The sequence below is a fragment of the Protopterus annectens genome, chromosome 8.part0 (assembly GCF_019279795.1).
Source record: "Protopterus annectens isolate FY-2018-M chromosome 8.part0, PAN1.0, whole genome shotgun sequence".
Taxonomy (NCBI): Eukaryota; Metazoa; Chordata; order Ceratodontiformes; family Protopteridae; genus Protopterus; species Protopterus annectens.
In genome coordinates this window covers 771,006,908-771,024,558 of record NC_056741.1, presented here as the reverse complement: position 1 = coordinate 771,024,558, position 17,651 = coordinate 771,006,908, and the positions used below count along the sequence as shown (strand labels likewise).

Below are 17,651 nucleotides of genomic sequence, written 5' to 3'. Positions count from 1 at the left end.
CTTCTCTAGAGATAAAAAAAAAAAAGCAGCTAGAAAGAGTCATCCAAGGGGTCTCCCCATACCAACCAGAGAGTCTGGAACTTATTCAAGGTTCTTTTTAGTGCAAAAAAAGATAGGGGACTTTATCTTGGCAAACTAAACCAATCACTTCAGTGCACAAAGTTCCATGTGGTCACGGTTCAGTCCATTCTGCCATTTCTGCACAAGGACGACTGGATGTGCTAAGTATATCTTCAAGATGCATACTATCATATCAACATGAACAAATGTTCCAGAAGATATCTGTTTCCATCTGGGAGCCATTCATTACCAGTTCTTTGCACAGCCCTTTGGTCTCACCACATCTCCCAGGGTGTTCAAGTGCATGGCAGTCATAGCAGCTCACCTGAGACTGCTGGGATTGCGAGTGTTTCCAAAGCTGGACGACTGGCTTCTAACTGCCCCAACCAGGCAACAGCTAATTCAGGCAAGGCACTATTTACTCCAACTGTGCTCCTGTGTGGGAATATCTGTCAATTACAACAAATCTCAGCTCACTCCAACTCGGACTTTGGAAATCATTGGTGCTCATTTCAGTACAGCCACCCAAATAGCTTCTTTTGCTCTTTCTCAGATTCAGACTGTTAATTCCAGGTCAAAAAATTGTTCAGAATTCGTCCCTCCCACCTTGTCTGATACTCCAAGCAGTGGCAATCACTCTTGTACTGCTGGCCAAGTTCCATATGAGAATCCTTCAATGGACTCTCGCAACACAGTGTTGTATTCTACAACACCCATTGTCCAAGCCAGTCAAAATAACTCAAACTTGCAAAAATTACCTCTTCTGATGGATCCACTCCAGTGAAATACACGAAGGCTGTCCCTGTGTTCTCTGTCAACCAAAAGCCACAGTGACTACGGATGCCTCCCAGCTCAGTGTGTGTGTGTGTGTGGGGGGGGGGGCGCACTTTTTGGCCAGAACCGTCCAAGGCATGTAATCTCCCGAAGAGGCCAAATTGCATATCAGTTTTCTGGAGATGAGCTGTCCTCCTAGCATTGCACACCTAAGACACTCTCCCAACCAGGTCTATTAATGTTCAGACAGACAATATGTCTGTGGGTCTGGTACATCAGCAAACAAGGGAGAACCAGATCTTACCCTCTTTGTGGAGAAGCTATGAGAGTATGCCAGTGGGCATTATCTTCCAGTCACTTTCTGATAGCAATGCTCATCCCTGTGAAATCTGCTGTGACTGCAGACAAGTTAAGGAGGTCCATTCTGATGCCTCACAAGTGGTCTCTCAAGGTCAACATGGAGGAGATGATTTTGTCGATGGAGCCAGCCATGCTGTGACCTTTTCACATCTCCCCTCAGCAGCAAGTGCTGCAGGGTTCTTTACCCTGCCCCACTGGGGTATTCTCAGAGAGATGCTCTACTTCACACTTGGCCCTCCAGTCTCTTTTATACTTACCCCCGTTACACCTTATTCCCAAATTTCTCTAGGAAGCATCTTAATTGACAAGCACAGTTATCCTCATCGCCCCTTACTGGCCTTGTCAGATCTGGTTTCCCTTCCTTTGGCCTCATCTTCTACATCTGCCTTGGATTCTGGATCCAACTCCAGACCTCTTGTCTCACCCAACAGGTAAGACCCATCCGAGCATATCAGGCCTCAAACTGACTGCATGGTTTCTCCATTTCCCTTGATAGCTAGACAGCCCAGGATGTCCTCCCTCATCAGTCACTTTTTCCTCTAAATTACTGGAAGCCATGTGTTAAACCAAAGCTGAAGCTTGAACTGCTTTTTGCTGAACACCTGGAGGATCCTTCTCAGACAAAGTTTGCTCTTCACCTTTTTGGTTTGGTTTTCTTTCATGTTCTCCATATTTCTTCTTTGCTGGCATCCAGGCAGTGTACTTAACTAGCTAATAACTTGTTTGTTTTTCTGTTTTCACACTGGTAGAGCTGAAATTACGCTGTTTATCATTATGCACCTTTCTTCGGTGTTGTGAAATACTTTTGAGACATTTTCAGTTTTGGTAAGGATATAAAATGAAAAAAACAAAGGCTATATCAGCAAACCATGTTCCTATACATGAATAGTTTCAGCAATACCCATATGTACGGCAAGGTTTTGTGAAGTACTTTAGTGTATGGATTGAAAAAAAATATGAAAATTGAAAAGCAGGAGGCTCTTGTTTATGGACAATAAAATACAAACAGTGAAAATGTTTTTAGTCCCTTTAATGTTTACAAACAGGTCAGGTATATTTTTATCAACCAGAGGAGAAGTTGTAGACCAGAATTAACAGATGAAGGAGTGAGTTTGGGAAGTGTAGAGGACAAGAATTAAGTGGGATATGCTGAGTCTGTCCACAGAACAAGATGGTTGATGATTAGCTGATCTGAAGAGATATTTTAGATCAGTTGCTGGATGACCCCTGATTCAATTTCCATTTTTTTTGAGGGTCCTGTTCTGGTCTTTCTCGGCTTGTGTGTTAGACGGTTGTGCTCTGATGGTATGTAAGATGCCTGTAGAGTGAGATTGTTTTGAAAAACTGTCCCAGGCTACTACGGCTAGTCTGCACAGAGGGTGAGATGTGGATCCCCCATTGCTTATGTCCATATCACTGTGGTGTTGTCTGTAAACACTTGAAGAGGTCCCAGAGATCACAAATGGTTGAAAGCACTTATAAAAGCTAACATCTATTGTGTTTGTGTTTTGGCTTGTCTTTTTTGTTCCATAGACCCTGTCCTTTTATTCCCATATCCACTGTGCCCATGCAAAGTGTAAGGCATCTGTTGTGACTGTACTAGAGCAGGAAGGGAGAATGAGAGACCAGTATTTTGAGAAACTTGGTGTCTCCACACAGTGTCTCCCTTTTTACAAATACCAAACTTGGAATTTGAAAAGTCAGAGGAGGATGATGCTGGGACCAAAAAGACATCCAGTACCATTTAATTTTTCTCGTGTAGTATTGCAAAAGAGGTATCCTAGATGCAGTGAGACCTGTGTCAGCAAGGGAATCCCTCAGGATTCTGGAAGTCTGAGTGGAAAAATTCAGAAAAGATCTAAATACAGATCTATTTTTCCAGTGTAAGAAAAGCTTTTTGAACTGAGGTGTCCAGGAGACACCCCAGCAAAACAATCCTGTGAAAATGAATCCAACACAAATTCTGTAAGCTCTTTTGGAATCATAGCCTGAGTAAGAGATCTACATTACCCCCAAATTCATCAAAAGCTTTCCCACCTCTGTCAGGGGAGGGATTACAGCTAATCATATGATTAGCAGCAACTTGGTTTACTAAGCAGATGCTGCTGGGTTAGATCTGGAATGAATGTATAAAAACTTCAGTTGAGGCACTTTGTAAAATCTGCATGTTTTCTTTGGGGCAGCAGGGTGGCTGCCAGGGAATTACAGGCCGTGACAAAAACTTCCTGCAAGATGGAAGGAATAGGAGTAGGTTGTAGCAATTCCAGTTGTAACAAATAATACTTCCTGAGAGACTGAGAAATTTCCCTGTTTACACACAAACAATGGATTCATCCTAGAAATACTTTCAAAGAAACAATCCTTCAAAATTACCCGCCGAAGCCACACGCTGCCAAAATCTGAATCTCAATTCTGTAGAGGCAATACATAATCTGTACTTTCGCAATCATTTTGCGGTTCAAAGTCTCGAATCTCAAGGAAATGAGGAATACCTTTTCCTTTTAGCATAAACAATCATACAGGAAGGGTCAACAGCCTGCACTAACTCCTGATCTTAGCCTAAGAAATTACTCCTGTCCAGGTTAACCGAGACAGGAGAAAAAAAATTACCTTTTAAGTTTTTTTCGTTTTGACAGGAAAATGTGAGAAAACATACCCACTTGTGGCAGCAAAATACTTCTCAAGGTTGGGCATATTTTTCTGGCAAGCAGAGTGGTATTCCATGCCCGTCTCCCAGGACTGGTGAGTAGCTCTCCTTTGCCTGTCGAGGGCACTCCAACAGACACAGAAGACGTGACTAACCCCTGATCCATGGTGACTGTAGGGACTACACCAGCAGGACCTATAAAAGATGAGTGGTGTGTGGAACCAGCTTTGGCCGCAGCAGAGTCACTCACCTGTGGCCAAGGCATTTGTATCATTTTGCTATGGGGTAAACGCTGCTTAACCGTCTTTTTTTTGTGGCTGGAAGAACTGAGGAGCCATTAGGTTGTTCCATGGTTACACCGAAATAGGAGCCCGATGGGGAAGCCTTGTAGCAATAGTCTGTAAAACTAGTATGGGCTTAAAACACAGTAAAAAGCACTTTAAACTTACCTCAGTCCCAAAAGTAAAATAACAGCAGTTTCACCACAGAAAAAGTAATTTAAATTATCACAAAGGTTAAAAAAAATGTTTTGCTCCCGTTTAAAAGTGAACAAGTCACATGACAGGCAAAACATTTTTTCCACAGAAAAAGTTAACTTCCACTTTAGTTTTTTGTGACAGAAAACTATACATGCCCCCTGCACCCTTTAAGATGGAGAACACCCCCCACACTCCCCAACTTAAACATACCTACTCAAAGGTCTCACAGCAGTGGAGTGAGAAAACTTTACTGTTGGCAAAAATAATTTTGCTCATTTGTCTTCAGTTATTCAGCACTATATAATAGTGCTGTTGATCAAATGATACACACCCTTGCGTATGCAGAACAAAGTCTGGAGGAGGACCAATCACCTCTTTATAGGCTTTGCAGAAGCAAAGAGAAGTTCCCCAAACCAAACCAAAGCAAACAGTAGAGTTAGAGTTCCTCATGGAGATGATCTGCCACAAATTCCATTGTAAACCATTACCAGGCAAGGTAAGACATTCATGTTTCACTGTTGCAGTCCTGACTTCTGGGATTTCCCACCGTGGAAGCCCTTGGCCAGCCTGATTACCAGAGAGTATTTTTCTGGCGGATGCCCTATCCAACATCAGTATGTTTGGGTATAAAGGGAATCGGCTGCTGCCATGACCTCAGTTCTTTCTTGCCATTGAGCCTGAAGCAGAGTGCTTGGTCACTATGTTGGTTGGTTCACACCAAAGAAAGAAGACCTCTAACAGCCAAGTACCCTGTTGGGGAACTTTTCATGGGCCTTTTGACTAATGTCAGATAGTTAATAACTGTCTCCACTGTGCAAACGGGTACCACACCGCTGCTTTCATTCCTTTTGTGTGACTCCGGAACATGGCGTTCCTAACTTTGGTTTATTTGCTCACTATAATAGAACTATCAAGCATACAGCTGAGATTCTGGCTAAACAGTTTAGTGAGCCGTCATGGCATCCATGTACCATGTCATCCGTCAGTCAAGTTGAAGTAGATCGTTCTAGGTGGAAAAAGGAAAAGCTGTTCAGATTTAGGACTTCAGATTATGCTTGCTCACCATCAGCCAGTCTTCCCAGGCTTGTGATTGTCGAAGAAAATGCAGTGCTTTCTCAGCCCCCTTATATGACTGAAGTGGTGGCATGGGCCTCTATTGAGACCCATTCAGAGTTGAATTTGCCTCTGGGTCCCTCCTCTTCATTACAAGCCGAAGGACTTAGCTTGTTTGAGTCTGGGGCTGCTGCATAGGCCATGGCTTCTGACGACCATTCCAAAACTGATGACTGCTCTTCTTGTCATCAGGAGATCACCTCAGCCTACTAAAGAAGTCTCTGGGACAGGAATCTATCCCTCCAGCATGTTCTGTTTATTGTGCGTGTAGCTCGGAGGGATTGGGATTTCTTTACGTGGAGCATGTCCAACAGCTCTGAGTTTGACATAGCTTTGTATGTTAGGCAGAGATCGCCTCCGAGTAGGTGATATGCGACTGAGTAAAGCTGGAGTTTTTTGAGACTGTCTGCGTAAGGCATCTGTTTCGGTAATCCTCTTTGTAAGGTTTTTCTGTGGCCTTTCCAGTTGTAGATGTCTTGTTGAGGTACATACCAAAAGGGGTGTTGTACTCTATAATGGATCTGAGTGAGTAGAGGGGAACAATGACCTCTTTTTTTTTTTTTTCCCCCTGGATGAGAAACCTTTTGTGATGAGGTGTGCCATGTAGAAGGATTTCCTGACTACTGTGGCGATGTGATTATCAAAGGAGAGACTAGGTCATCAGATACACCTTCAGTTCTGTGCTGTGTCCTTTAGTTTGTCTAATGCTCCCAGGGTTTTGACAAAATGCCTAGCCCCAGTGATGGCCTTCAGCAGGAGAAAGGGAAGTCTGATTTATCCTTACTTAGATGAATGTCTCATTCAGGCAACAAGTCTGGAAAATCTCAAAGCAGACCTGTTGTATACCCAAAACTTACTAACCTCAGTGGGGTTCACCAGCAATGCACAAAAATCTCAAACAAACCCCACAGACAGGATTGTCTTTCTGGGAGCCTTACTGGACTCAGCTCTTTAGATGGCTTTCCTCCCTCCAGACACAAGGTTACCTTCCTAATCCTGTACTTCAGTAAGTTTTTGCTCAGGAAAAACTCCCAGACCACATGAGAGAAAACTGCAGTGGGAGCTCAAAAAATGTGTGGTGCCAATATTCGCAGTCTCTCACCTTCAGAATAAAAAAACTGCATCCTTGCCTTGGGAAAAAACTTAGTGGAATCAAGCATGCTTCCTCAGTCTGGGCCTTCTCTTCAGGTTCATCCCTCAGAGTCCGATTCTTGACAACAGATCGGAAATAGCCTGGGGAGCCCACTTCAACAACTAGATAGAACAGATAATGCTGTAGAAGATGGTCTGGAGTGGGGTCTCAGTGAATGCTCCAAAAAAGGGGAATGGAGCTGGGAAGAGACTGGATCCGGTAGCAGTTGAGGTGATCGGATCCAATGAGATTTCTCTGATCTGAAGAGGTTGGATCCGAAACTTTAGCCACTTTAAGTGGAGGTTCAAATACTGGAGCCAGAGAGGTAGACAGATCTGGGGATCTTTTTCTCAAGTCGTACGTAATCAAATCTGGTGTCTTAGTAACTTTTTGGGGTGTTTGAGCCCCAGAGGCTGTTGAAGTAGGTTTAAAGGGTAGCAAACCTTTTAAGATTAATTTGTTTTTTTCCTATCAAGGCCTGTGAATTGAAACCTTACATATGTCACAGTTAGCAACCAAGTGAGATGGGCCTAAACCATAGACACATTTAGTGTGTGTCCGAATTTGGAATCTTATGGCTGCAGGCCATGAACTTTTTGAAACCAGACGTTTTGTCAGACATAATTAGAAAGAAGATAAAAAACTTTTTTTTTTTTTTTTTTTTTTTTTTTTTTACTAGAAAGAAATTAGAAAGAAAATACCAGTTATTGTAAGAACTTACTACTAAGTACAAAAAAAAAGAAATATCAACAATTGGTATTCAAGAAATACACAAGTATACAGAGATGATCTTTATAGAAATGAGGGCAGAAATGCAAGATTAATAAAGGGATTAATAAAAGATTAATATAAAGGGTGGAATTAAATAAAAAATTGAAATATTTTGAGGTTATAACTCGCAGAAAAGTCAGTCACTCGAGAGTATGTAGTGACTATGTCCATACATTAAGGTGGCAAATGAGATCTGAGGTATGTTAGGTGGCTAGGGCATTATGGGTAAGGGAGACGCTCGAGAGTTTCTGTTCCACGTGCTGGAAGTTGCCAGGTTGGATCCGAGGATCAGATCTGAATCCAGCAGTTGAAGGAATGAATGAAAATGACAACATCAGATCTTTAATTTCTGTTTGGGATTTATGCTTCCTGACCAACAGGCTTTCCTCTTCTCTGCTCCGAGCAGCTGATTTAGTGACTCTGAAATGTGTTTCTTGGAAGATGACTTTCTTAGTGGCCATTACCTTTGCTCACAAGGTATCAGAGCTGAGAGATCTTGCCCATAGGGATCCTTGTGTGGTTTTGCACATGACTTGGATGTCCCTTAAGACTATTCCTCATTTCCTCCCCAGTGTGACTTAGCCTTGTGGCTGAGTGGAATGAAATCCTAACCACAACCCAGCCAAACAGGGTTTTATTAGTGGCATGGGCACTGAAGGAACCAGATGGGGAAGATGGAAACGAGTGGCTGATGCCACAGATAATGAGGAAGAGAGAGGCTGCTCTGGATCACCAGTTGGGTAACATCCAGAGGGAGCACTGGGTGTTGTATTTGTAGAGCACAGGCTCAGTGAGCTTATGCTATGTGGAGGTGATCTGTGTAGCCAGGGAGGTTGTATGTGGTAGCACACATGCTCCCATTGATCAGCAGCATTTGAGGAGCTCACACAGGTTGACCTGGGGCTATGGTCCTAGGTAATAAGGAGGGAAGACTACAGGATCCCACAGACTGGCCTGCTTCCAGCTGCCAAACTCTTGACTCACTTCAGGAGAAAGAATGAGCTGATTATTAATTCTAGTTAGGATTGAATGGGCCACAGGGCTCTTGCCCAGTCAGGAGGTGCCTGAGTGTCACTTCCAGGAGGAGAGAAACAAATGGATTTATAAGGTAATTAGAGGTGAGCCATGGGGCAAAATCTTTTTGTTAGGTAGTTTCGGAACTTAAGTCAATTCATCTCATTTGCTGTTGAGGGCAGAATCTAGGGGAGAGTGCTCTTCATAGCTTGGATGTGCTTCACAAGTTCAGGCTTTACCTGAAAAGGCCAACAGGCTATTCCATCAAGGAGTACTTAGAGAAACACTTGTTGGAAAATTCTGCTGTCAGATGCCACTTTAGCAGAAGCTTTGCTGTTTCCAGTGCTTGCTTCAGCGTATCTACATTGTGGACAGTTTGGCTACAGCTGTTTGATCATTCATTGATCCTTTTCACCAAGCATTGTTTGATCATTGGCACCTTATTGCTTCAAGTCATTTCTGAGCTTTGCCCTTTGGCCTTTCTCTGGCTTCTCACATGCAGGAGCTTAAATTTAACCACTCTGGATTCTTTCCAACAGTTGTCCTCTGTCTTCAGAATTGGAAGTAATGGATATGTACTCGCAATAAATGTCAATCTGCCCGATGTTCATCGTGCATACAGCTTCAGTCATAACAGATGGGTTATCCTGCCGTCAGGCGGGTCCTCGGTCGGCCGAATTCCAGTGTCTAGGTCCGGCATCGGTTGTCTTCGCTTCCTCCCTGACGTCAGTGCGGCAGCTTCCTCCCTGACGTCAGTGCGGCAGCTTCCTCCCTGATGTCAGTGCGGCAGGGGTATAAAAGAACCAGCTGACGCCATCTTCAGTCTTTCTTGCCGCGCGGTGCCCGAAGCAGTTCGCAAGTGCCGGTAGGCCAGCTCCTGAGATTTACGAAAATATTTCAGCCGAAGTCTTCTTGAAAGCTAAGTACCCCGTTGGGGAAACTTTTCTTGCCTCAGACCGATGTCAGACAAAGTTAATAATTGCATTTCATGTGGGAAGCAAATACCGCATAAGGATTTCCATTCTTTCTGTATTCCTTGCTTAGGCCCAGACCACGACGTCTCGGCCTGCCGTTTTTGTGCTAGATTCAACAAATGCACTATTAAGCGTCGGGCGGAGTTCGCCCAACACTATTTTGGTAAAAAATTTAATTACATTATGTCGTCGGATACTCCGACTCCAGTTTTAAGTAAAAGACGCAAAGATAAGGACCGACATACGAGGTCCGCGACTTCTACCGACACCACGCTAAAGCCGACTACCTGTGCTCCGGTTCTCAGCGAGGCGCCTACGCAGCCCCTGAGTACCAATGACGCTTCATTACCGGTGTCTTCTGTGCCCGAGGTCGCAGGCTCCTCGGCCCCCATTCCGACTACAGATACCGACGCCACTCTTGGCGGGGAAACTCTGAGTTTAGACAGGCCTGCCACTTCTCAAGGTGTCTTCAGGCCTTCCTCCTTTTCCATTAAGGCTTTCACAAAATCGAAAGTGGCCATGAAAACTAAAAAAACAAGGTCCACAGACCCCCACTCAAGGCCCCATGCCTAAAAAACAGATGCTCAAAATGGCTGAGGATTTGATAACTCTTATCAGGGGTTCTCAACCCCCCTCAGACAAAAGGCCCAGATTGGAGGAAGACTACCCTTCCTCAGATCAAGCCTCTATTACCTCAGAACATTCTGAGGACCAGGAATATTCATATTCCCCTTTTGAAGTCTCTGATGCTGAGGAGTCCATTCCCTCGGTCTCCCCCCCTGAGGACTATTCTTTTGGGGAAACCCTACATACCTTGAGGGAACACTTTCACTGGGAAGGCCAAGATTACTCAGATTCCAAGAAAAGGCTCAGGGATTTTCTCTTGCTTCCCCAGCACAGGCCTCTGGCTATCCCTCCTGTCTTGGATATATTAGATGATGTGTACACAGAAGCCAGCCTCAACCCAGATTCTTTACCTTCAGCTCCTGTTAAACCTGACAGGTATTACCGGGTTCCTGATTCACACCAGTTCCTATACAAAAGTCATGCTGCTGACCCAGAAACTATTTCACAGGGTCCCAAGAGAATTAAGGCCTCTACTGCTAAAAACCCATTACCTTCAGAGAGAGATTCCAGAGCTTTAGAAAGGTGGTGGGGGGAGGTGTACACCTCGGCCACTTTAACCATGAGGGCATTAAACTGTCAGTTCCATATGTTAAAGTATCAACAGTTTTTGTTATCTCAGTTGGAAAGCAAAATGACACAGCCTGAGCAACCAGATTTAAAGGAATTGCAGGATTTGTTGCATAGTGCAGAGCAAGTGGGTAAACATACCTTGCAGTGTGGTTTTGATGCTTTAGAGGCCTCTTGTAGAGCTGCTGTTACAGGGTCCGTCATACGTAGACCTGCATGGCTCAAAGAGCAAACCTTACCAGATCATGTCAAAGCTAAATTACTAGATGCACCTCTTCAAAAAGATGTATTGTTTGGTGTTAAAGCTGAGGGGGTACTAAAGAAAATGGAGGAAAAGGCAAGATCAATGCAAACAGTGAAAGATTTCCTACAGGTACAACCTCCACGTTTCAGCAGAAACTGGCCTTCAAAAAATTGGTCCTTTCCAGCCACGGACAGACCTCAGAGGCAGATACAGGCACCCGAGGGGTAGAGGGCAATCTCAAGGATCATTCAGAGCCAGACAATGGCAAGCACCTACACCAAGAGGTGGAGAAGATAGATCACAGTCATTCAGAAAGCAGAAACAATGACTTTCCCCTTTGCATGCCAAGCAAAACTTTAATGGCAGCACCTTTAGGCAGAAAACTGGCATTATTTTCAAAAAATTGGCATATTGTCACAAAAGACAAATGGATCCTGGACATTATAGACAGAGGCTACAGATTGCACTTTCACACCCTTCCAAAAATGAGAGGCATGCCAAACCTGCCACAAAATCAAAGGGCAGAGGCACAAAAACAAATTTCAGCTCTCAAGGACATGAAAGCTATTCAAGAAGTACCTGCAAAAGAACAGGGTCAAGGTTTTTATTCCAGACTATTCCTGGTACCAAGGAAGGACAAAGATTGGAGACCTATTTTAGACCTATCCATCCTAAACACATATTTACTCGTACCAAAATTCAAGATGCTCACATTACAGCAACTTCTTCCCATGCTGGGCAAGGAGTCTTGGCTGGTAACATTGGACCTCAAGGAGGCATACCTGCATGCCCCTATCAGACAAGATTGCAGAAGATACCTCAGATTTCTTGCAGGTTCAACCCATTATCAATTCTCTGCATTGCCCTTTGGCTTATCTACTGCACCCAGAGTGTTTACGAAATGCCTGGCATCAGTAATTTGCCTTCTGCAGACTTCAAGGGATACAAATATACCCATATCTGGATGACTGCCTGATCCAAGCAGACAGCAAGCACATACTTCTGAAACACCTGGCGTTTGTAATAAAACTGTTGAACTTTCTGGGATACAGAGTCAACAAAAAGAAATCAAAACTAATACCCTCAAACAATAATTTTCCTGGGTGCCAGCTTGAATACAAACACCCAGATGGCCTACCTCACGCCAGAGAAGCAAGGGCAACTATCTCAATACTTCAGCAAAATGGCAACCTTCACCAGGCTGACTGCAAGGAAAGTCCTGCAGGCTATGGGATTCATGGCATCTTGCATCCTGCTGATCTCATGTGCAAAGCTGCATATGAGGAAACTTCAGTGGTACCTAAAAAACTTATGGTCTCAACACAGCCACAGTTTGGAAACAATTATACCACTCATTCCATGTCTTCAAAAGGAATTTCTGTGGTGGGCTCAAGCATGCCAAAGAAACATAGGTCTCCCCTTCTGCATGCCTCAATCAAATCAAATCATCACAACAGACGCCTCGGACTACGCCTGGGGGGCGCACATGACAGATCAGTGCATTCAGGGAAAATGGTCCCAAAAAGAGAAGCACCTACACATCAATCAAAAGGAAATGCTGGCAGTACAAAATGCTATTATGGCTTTAAAGACCTACTGCATCCAGGCCAGCTATTGATAAGGACAGACAACACCACAGTGATGTGGTACATAAACAAACAGGGAGGAACTCATTCATACCCCCTGTGCAGACTAGCCATGTCCCTTTGGAACACGGCTCTGGAATTGCAAATCCAGCTTCAAGCACAATTCCTGCCAGGGAAGGAAAACGCACTGGCAGACAGCCTAAGCAGAAATATGACAGATCCACACGAATGGAAGTTGCATCCTCAAGTTTTCGCAAAGATAACTCAGGCATGGGGACAGCCAGACATAGATCTCTTTGCTACCCACAGAAATTACCAACTGAAAAAAATTTTGCTCAAGGACCTATCATCCACAGGCCTGGAAAGTTGATGCAGTTTCTTTCAATTGGACAACATTGACAGTCTATGCCTTTCCACCTCTTCCTCTGCTACCCAAAGTTCTATTAAAAGCCAGAGCAGAGAGGCCAAACATGATTCTCATTGCTCACGACTGGCCAAGACAACACTGGTATCCACTCCTGAAGAGCCTGACTCATTCCCCACCATGGATCCTGCCTCTAGTGCCTCTTCTGTTGTCCCAGCACAACTTCAAAACTCTTCACAGTCAGCTGAAAACCCTCAATCTAGCCGCATGGAGAATCCCTTGATTTCCCAACAGACTCTCCTCTCCAAGGAGGTGCAGGATGTAATCTTGGAGGCCAGAAGACCTTCTACCAGAAAAGCCTACTCCGCCAAATGGAAACGGTTTTGTGCCTGGAATCAGAAAAAGAGCCAGAATCCTTGGGTAATTTACCTCAAATATTACAGTACCTAGCTGAGATGTTAAACAGTGGACTTTCCTTCTCCTCCAAGATCCATGCTTCAGCAATTTCTGCACAATACAACACAGATCCTCCTTTATTCTCTCATCCTCTCTTAAGACAGTTCCTCAGAGGGGCTAAGAATATAAAACCCCCAAGGAAACCACCAGTACCTGCTTCGGACCTCAACTTCATTTTGGAAAAACTGACCCTGCCTCCATTTGAGCCAGCTGCTTCAACAGAACTGCAATATTTGTCATGGAAAACAGCCTTCCTTCTGGCTATCACCTCAGCACGCAGGGTTTCGGAACTACAGGCCCTCATGGCTGAGCAATCTTTCATCATTTTCCATCAGGACAGTTTCCTTACGAACCAACCCTTCCTTTATGCCAAAGGTAGTATCCAGTGTAGCCTTGAATCAGACTATCCACTTACCTACCTTTTATCCTAACCCACAAAACAAAGGGGAAAGACTACTACATTCCTTGGACAGTCACAGACAACTTCGTTATTATTTGGACAGGACAAAGCCATTCAGAAAATCTGAACAACTCTTTGTGTCCTATGCTACAGGTGCTCAAGGAAAGGCTATCTCCAAACAGACAATCTCAAAATGGATAGCCCACTGCATACGCTTTTGTTACTCATTTCATGGAAAAACTGTGCCTTCAAGCATCAGATCCCACTCAACAAGGGCCACAGCTACCTCTGCAGCTTTTCTCAGGGGGGGGGGTTCCTACCAAGGACATTTTTGAAGCAGCCACTTGGAGTTCTGTGCACACTTTCTCCAAGCACCATCACCTTCCACTTTACTCTAAATCTAGAGCGGGCTTTGCCACAGCAGTCTTGCAGGGCATCCTTGCTCCTCCTAGTTCCACTTAGTGCCTTCCACCCCTTTTTAGCTTTGGGATTCTACCCATCTGTTATGACTGCAGCTGTATGCACGATGAACATAGTACAGTTTTGTACCTACCATAAATGTAGATGTTCGAGTGCTAATACAGCTGCAGTCCAGGTTTCCCTCCCTCCATCCCCTCTTGGGGACAGGCCTTATGACAAGCACCTTCTCATACAACCTGATTGGGGTATTCTTTTATGGTGTATTTGCTTGCAAACTACTGTTTTTTGATTATTTTACATTGCATTATTACTTAAGTTTATGTTTTGCCTTCCTTCTGGGGGCACCTGACATCTGGGGCAAGAAAAACTGAAGAAGATGGCGTCTGCTGGTTCTTTTATACCCCTGCCGCACTGACTTCAGGGAGGAAGCAACGACAACCAATGCCGGACCTAGACTTTGGAATTCGGCCGACCGAGGACCCGCCTGATGGCAGGATAACCCATCTGTTATGACTGCAGCTGTATTAGCACTCTAACATCTACATTTATGGTAGGTACAAAACTGTACTTTTTGTTCTACTTTTTGCGCTGTTGTGCAGATGGCGATAAACAGATTATAGGCTAAGTGAACTGTCCTGTATTGTGACTGTATGTCATAATGTGCTAGCCAGAGATACATGTCTTTAATTACATGGGGATAGAAGCATTCAAAATTTTACTGAGCTGGGAATTACAGAAGAAGAAATCCCATGAGGAATTCCTTCTAGAAGGTGGTCTTGATCATCTAATATCATAAATACATTTTTTTTTAATTTTGCTTTGCTGCTGCAGTTTATGCAGGGATGCATTACCTGTGTAGTAGCAGTTTTTATGTTTACATTTATTTATTTCATAGTTAAACAGGCTTTTTATGCCAATTACCAAAAAGCATTACTTTTTGCCCGTGCAAGATGAGCCAGTGCTAGGGAGCCAAACTTTAAGGGGGGGGATACTTAGATGTGCTCGAAATGTTTTACATACATTCACTGTATTTGCCATTAATCACACGTCTGCAAGTTTTTCAAACATTCAGTCAGAAAAGAGTTTGTGGAGGGAGTATATCTGTATTATCACTGCACGAGGTACTTCCCTTTGCTGTACTGATCCCCAGTGGGATTACTATGTAAAATTAAGCTTAGGTACTGTTCTTTCGGGTTGCTGCTTGGAGTCATTTACCTCTTTTTTTTGTTTATTACAACACTGTACTTGCACACTAATATAGCCTCAAAAAAAATATAAACACAAAACTAAACTAGTAAACAAGTCGGGTAGCAGCAAAACCAATGCAGACCAGTAAAAGCCAAAAAGATTTAATAAGATTAAGCTTTTGTTTCTGTCAGCAAACTTCTTCAGACAACAAAAGTAATCACATTGTGAGTATATATACATTTTGCTCTGGGTTAATTAGTTGATTAATCAATTAACTTAGAGGCAACTTCTCTAATTACAGAGCCATCCACTGACAATAGTAAAATACTTATGCAAAAATACTAAACAGCATTCACAACCAAATAGTGGTAGTAATAAATGTGTAGTATTTTTGCATAAGTATTTTACTATTGTCAGTGGATGGCTCTGTAATTAGAGAAGTTGGTTGCCTCTGTAAGTTAATTGATTAATCAACTAATTAACCCAGAGCAAAATGTATATATACTCACAATGTGATTACTTTTGTTGTCTGAAGAAGTTTGCTGACAGAGCAAACGAAAAGCGCTTAATCTTATTAAATCTTTTTGGCTTTTACTGGTCTGCATTGGTTTTGCTGCTACCCGACTTGTTTACACTAATATAGCCTGACAGAAATAGCTAGCTTGAAATCTATTACTCAGGTTCATAGATGGGTACTAGGTGTACAATCCAGGTGACCATTAAAGAGCCAAACCCAATTTTCTATTTTCCCCAGAGCACTGTCTGGTTAGGTGACTTTCTCAGAGTCGCAGTAGACCAATGAAGACTGAGGGAATCAAGCCCTAAACTGAAGCAGCTCATTAACAATTTATGGCATCAATCCTCTGTGCTTTCTGCCAGGCTTCATAAAACTGTTATTGTAGCACAACATCATAGTTCAGAGAGCATGCAAGATGAATCTGTACATACACTGAACTCAAGAGTTTCAGTCATGCACTGAAGTGAAGAATGAGAGAACTTGATTATTGCAAACATGCTGCAGTATACAGAATACAGCATTGTCATTTAATAATGTAACATTTTAAATTTAAAGTATTTATTGAATTGTAGTTGCCTCTGATAATTTGCTTTAGTCTAAATTTGTTTCTTGACAATATTTTAACTCTCGCTTGCTTTTGCTTACAGAATGCACTTTGTGCTATCGTTTTATATTCTTCTTCTGCCTTCCTGTAGTAGCTGCAGTTTCCTTCATTGTTTGGAAGAACTATGACTTGCCATCAGTAGTAGAGGAAGAAAACCCAGTTCTGAAGGACTTCCTTAGGAAATATGAGTCACTTCAGTTACATTTCCCTGGCCAAGAACCATGGTTTTGGAAGAGAAGCCGTATTGCACTTCAGAAACACCTCAACACAAGTAGTCCATCACAGCCAGTCATTCTCATGTTTGTTGGTGATCAAAATACTAGCAAGACCCTGGGATGCATTAGTCAAATGGTTGCAGACTCCTACTCTTCATCGCGGAGCACACAGTTTGACGGTGCTGGCAAGCAACAAGATGACAGCAACACTGTAAAACTTGGCATTGATAGTAAACTAAGCTCTGCCTTTGAAGAAGGTAAAAAGGCAGCTGTCATTCAGAATTTTCAACATTTGCCTCCATCTTCTACTCTTATATTCTACAAGTTCTGTGACCATGAAAATGCTGCCTATAAGAATGTACTGATTCTTTTAACTGTACTTCTAGAGGAAGAGTTGGATGAGAAAATTAGTTTTCGAGATTTAGAGGATAAGGTGTGGAATTTCCTCAGGGCAAAGTTCCTTACAACTGAAGGCCCAGCTAGTCATGATACTATGGATGTGGACAAGCTGAGTGGTCTTTGGAGCCGAATTTCACATGTAGTTCTTCCAGTCAGATCTGTCACCAAACTTGAAACAGAGGGTTGTGATTAATGGTTGCAGCAAGAATTATGTACTGTTAAGAAGATGCCTTAAGTGATTGCTTCATTAAGGATCCATAACTTAGGGAAACAAAAACAGTGTGCTGCAGTAATGCTATACATACATTATTACACTGGAGTAGCAAGATGAGGATTGAACATAGTAACTTGCTGTTAACATCGTTTTTAACAAGGCTGCGTATATAGCTAAATGAATTGCTGTGCAAACTTTATACACTGGATTCTGACAAATGGAACCAGTACTGTGTGACATTTTCTGTATATTAAAATCTACCATACAAAGGGTTATCCTTGTACATAAGCAGTTTCTGTCTTGGTGCATTTTCTTTTATTGCATTGCTGTGTCAGCACCAATAGGTCTTATAAACCCAGTTGATTTTCTGCTATGTGTCTTGAAACCCCCCCCCCCCAAAAAAAAAAATAATTTACATTTGTGAGACAAAAGTTCATCTCTACACTTTAAGATGGTTCTGTTATATAGTAATATATTTTATTTATTTAACATTTGTTTACCGGAAAAGTCAGACTGCGACAGAGCC

The 17,651-nt window shown here is 43.0% G+C and overlaps 1 protein-coding gene across 3 annotated transcripts in view; it reads left to right on the top strand.

Moving 5' to 3' along the window:
* LOC122809037 (torsin-1A-interacting protein 2-like) overlaps window positions 1-17,413 on the top strand; it is a 773,156-nt gene extending 755,743 nt beyond the window's left edge. For all 3 annotated transcript variants that reach the window (XM_044080245.1, XM_044080242.1, XM_044080244.1), the window contains one exon: window positions 16,341-17,413. In XM_044080245.1, the coding sequence (XP_043936180.1) occupies window positions 16,341-17,104 (764 nt within the window). In that variant the 3' untranslated portion in view covers window positions 17,105-17,413. The remainder of the gene's footprint in view (window positions 1-16,340) is intronic.
* Window positions 17,414-17,651: the final 238 nt, after the last annotated feature.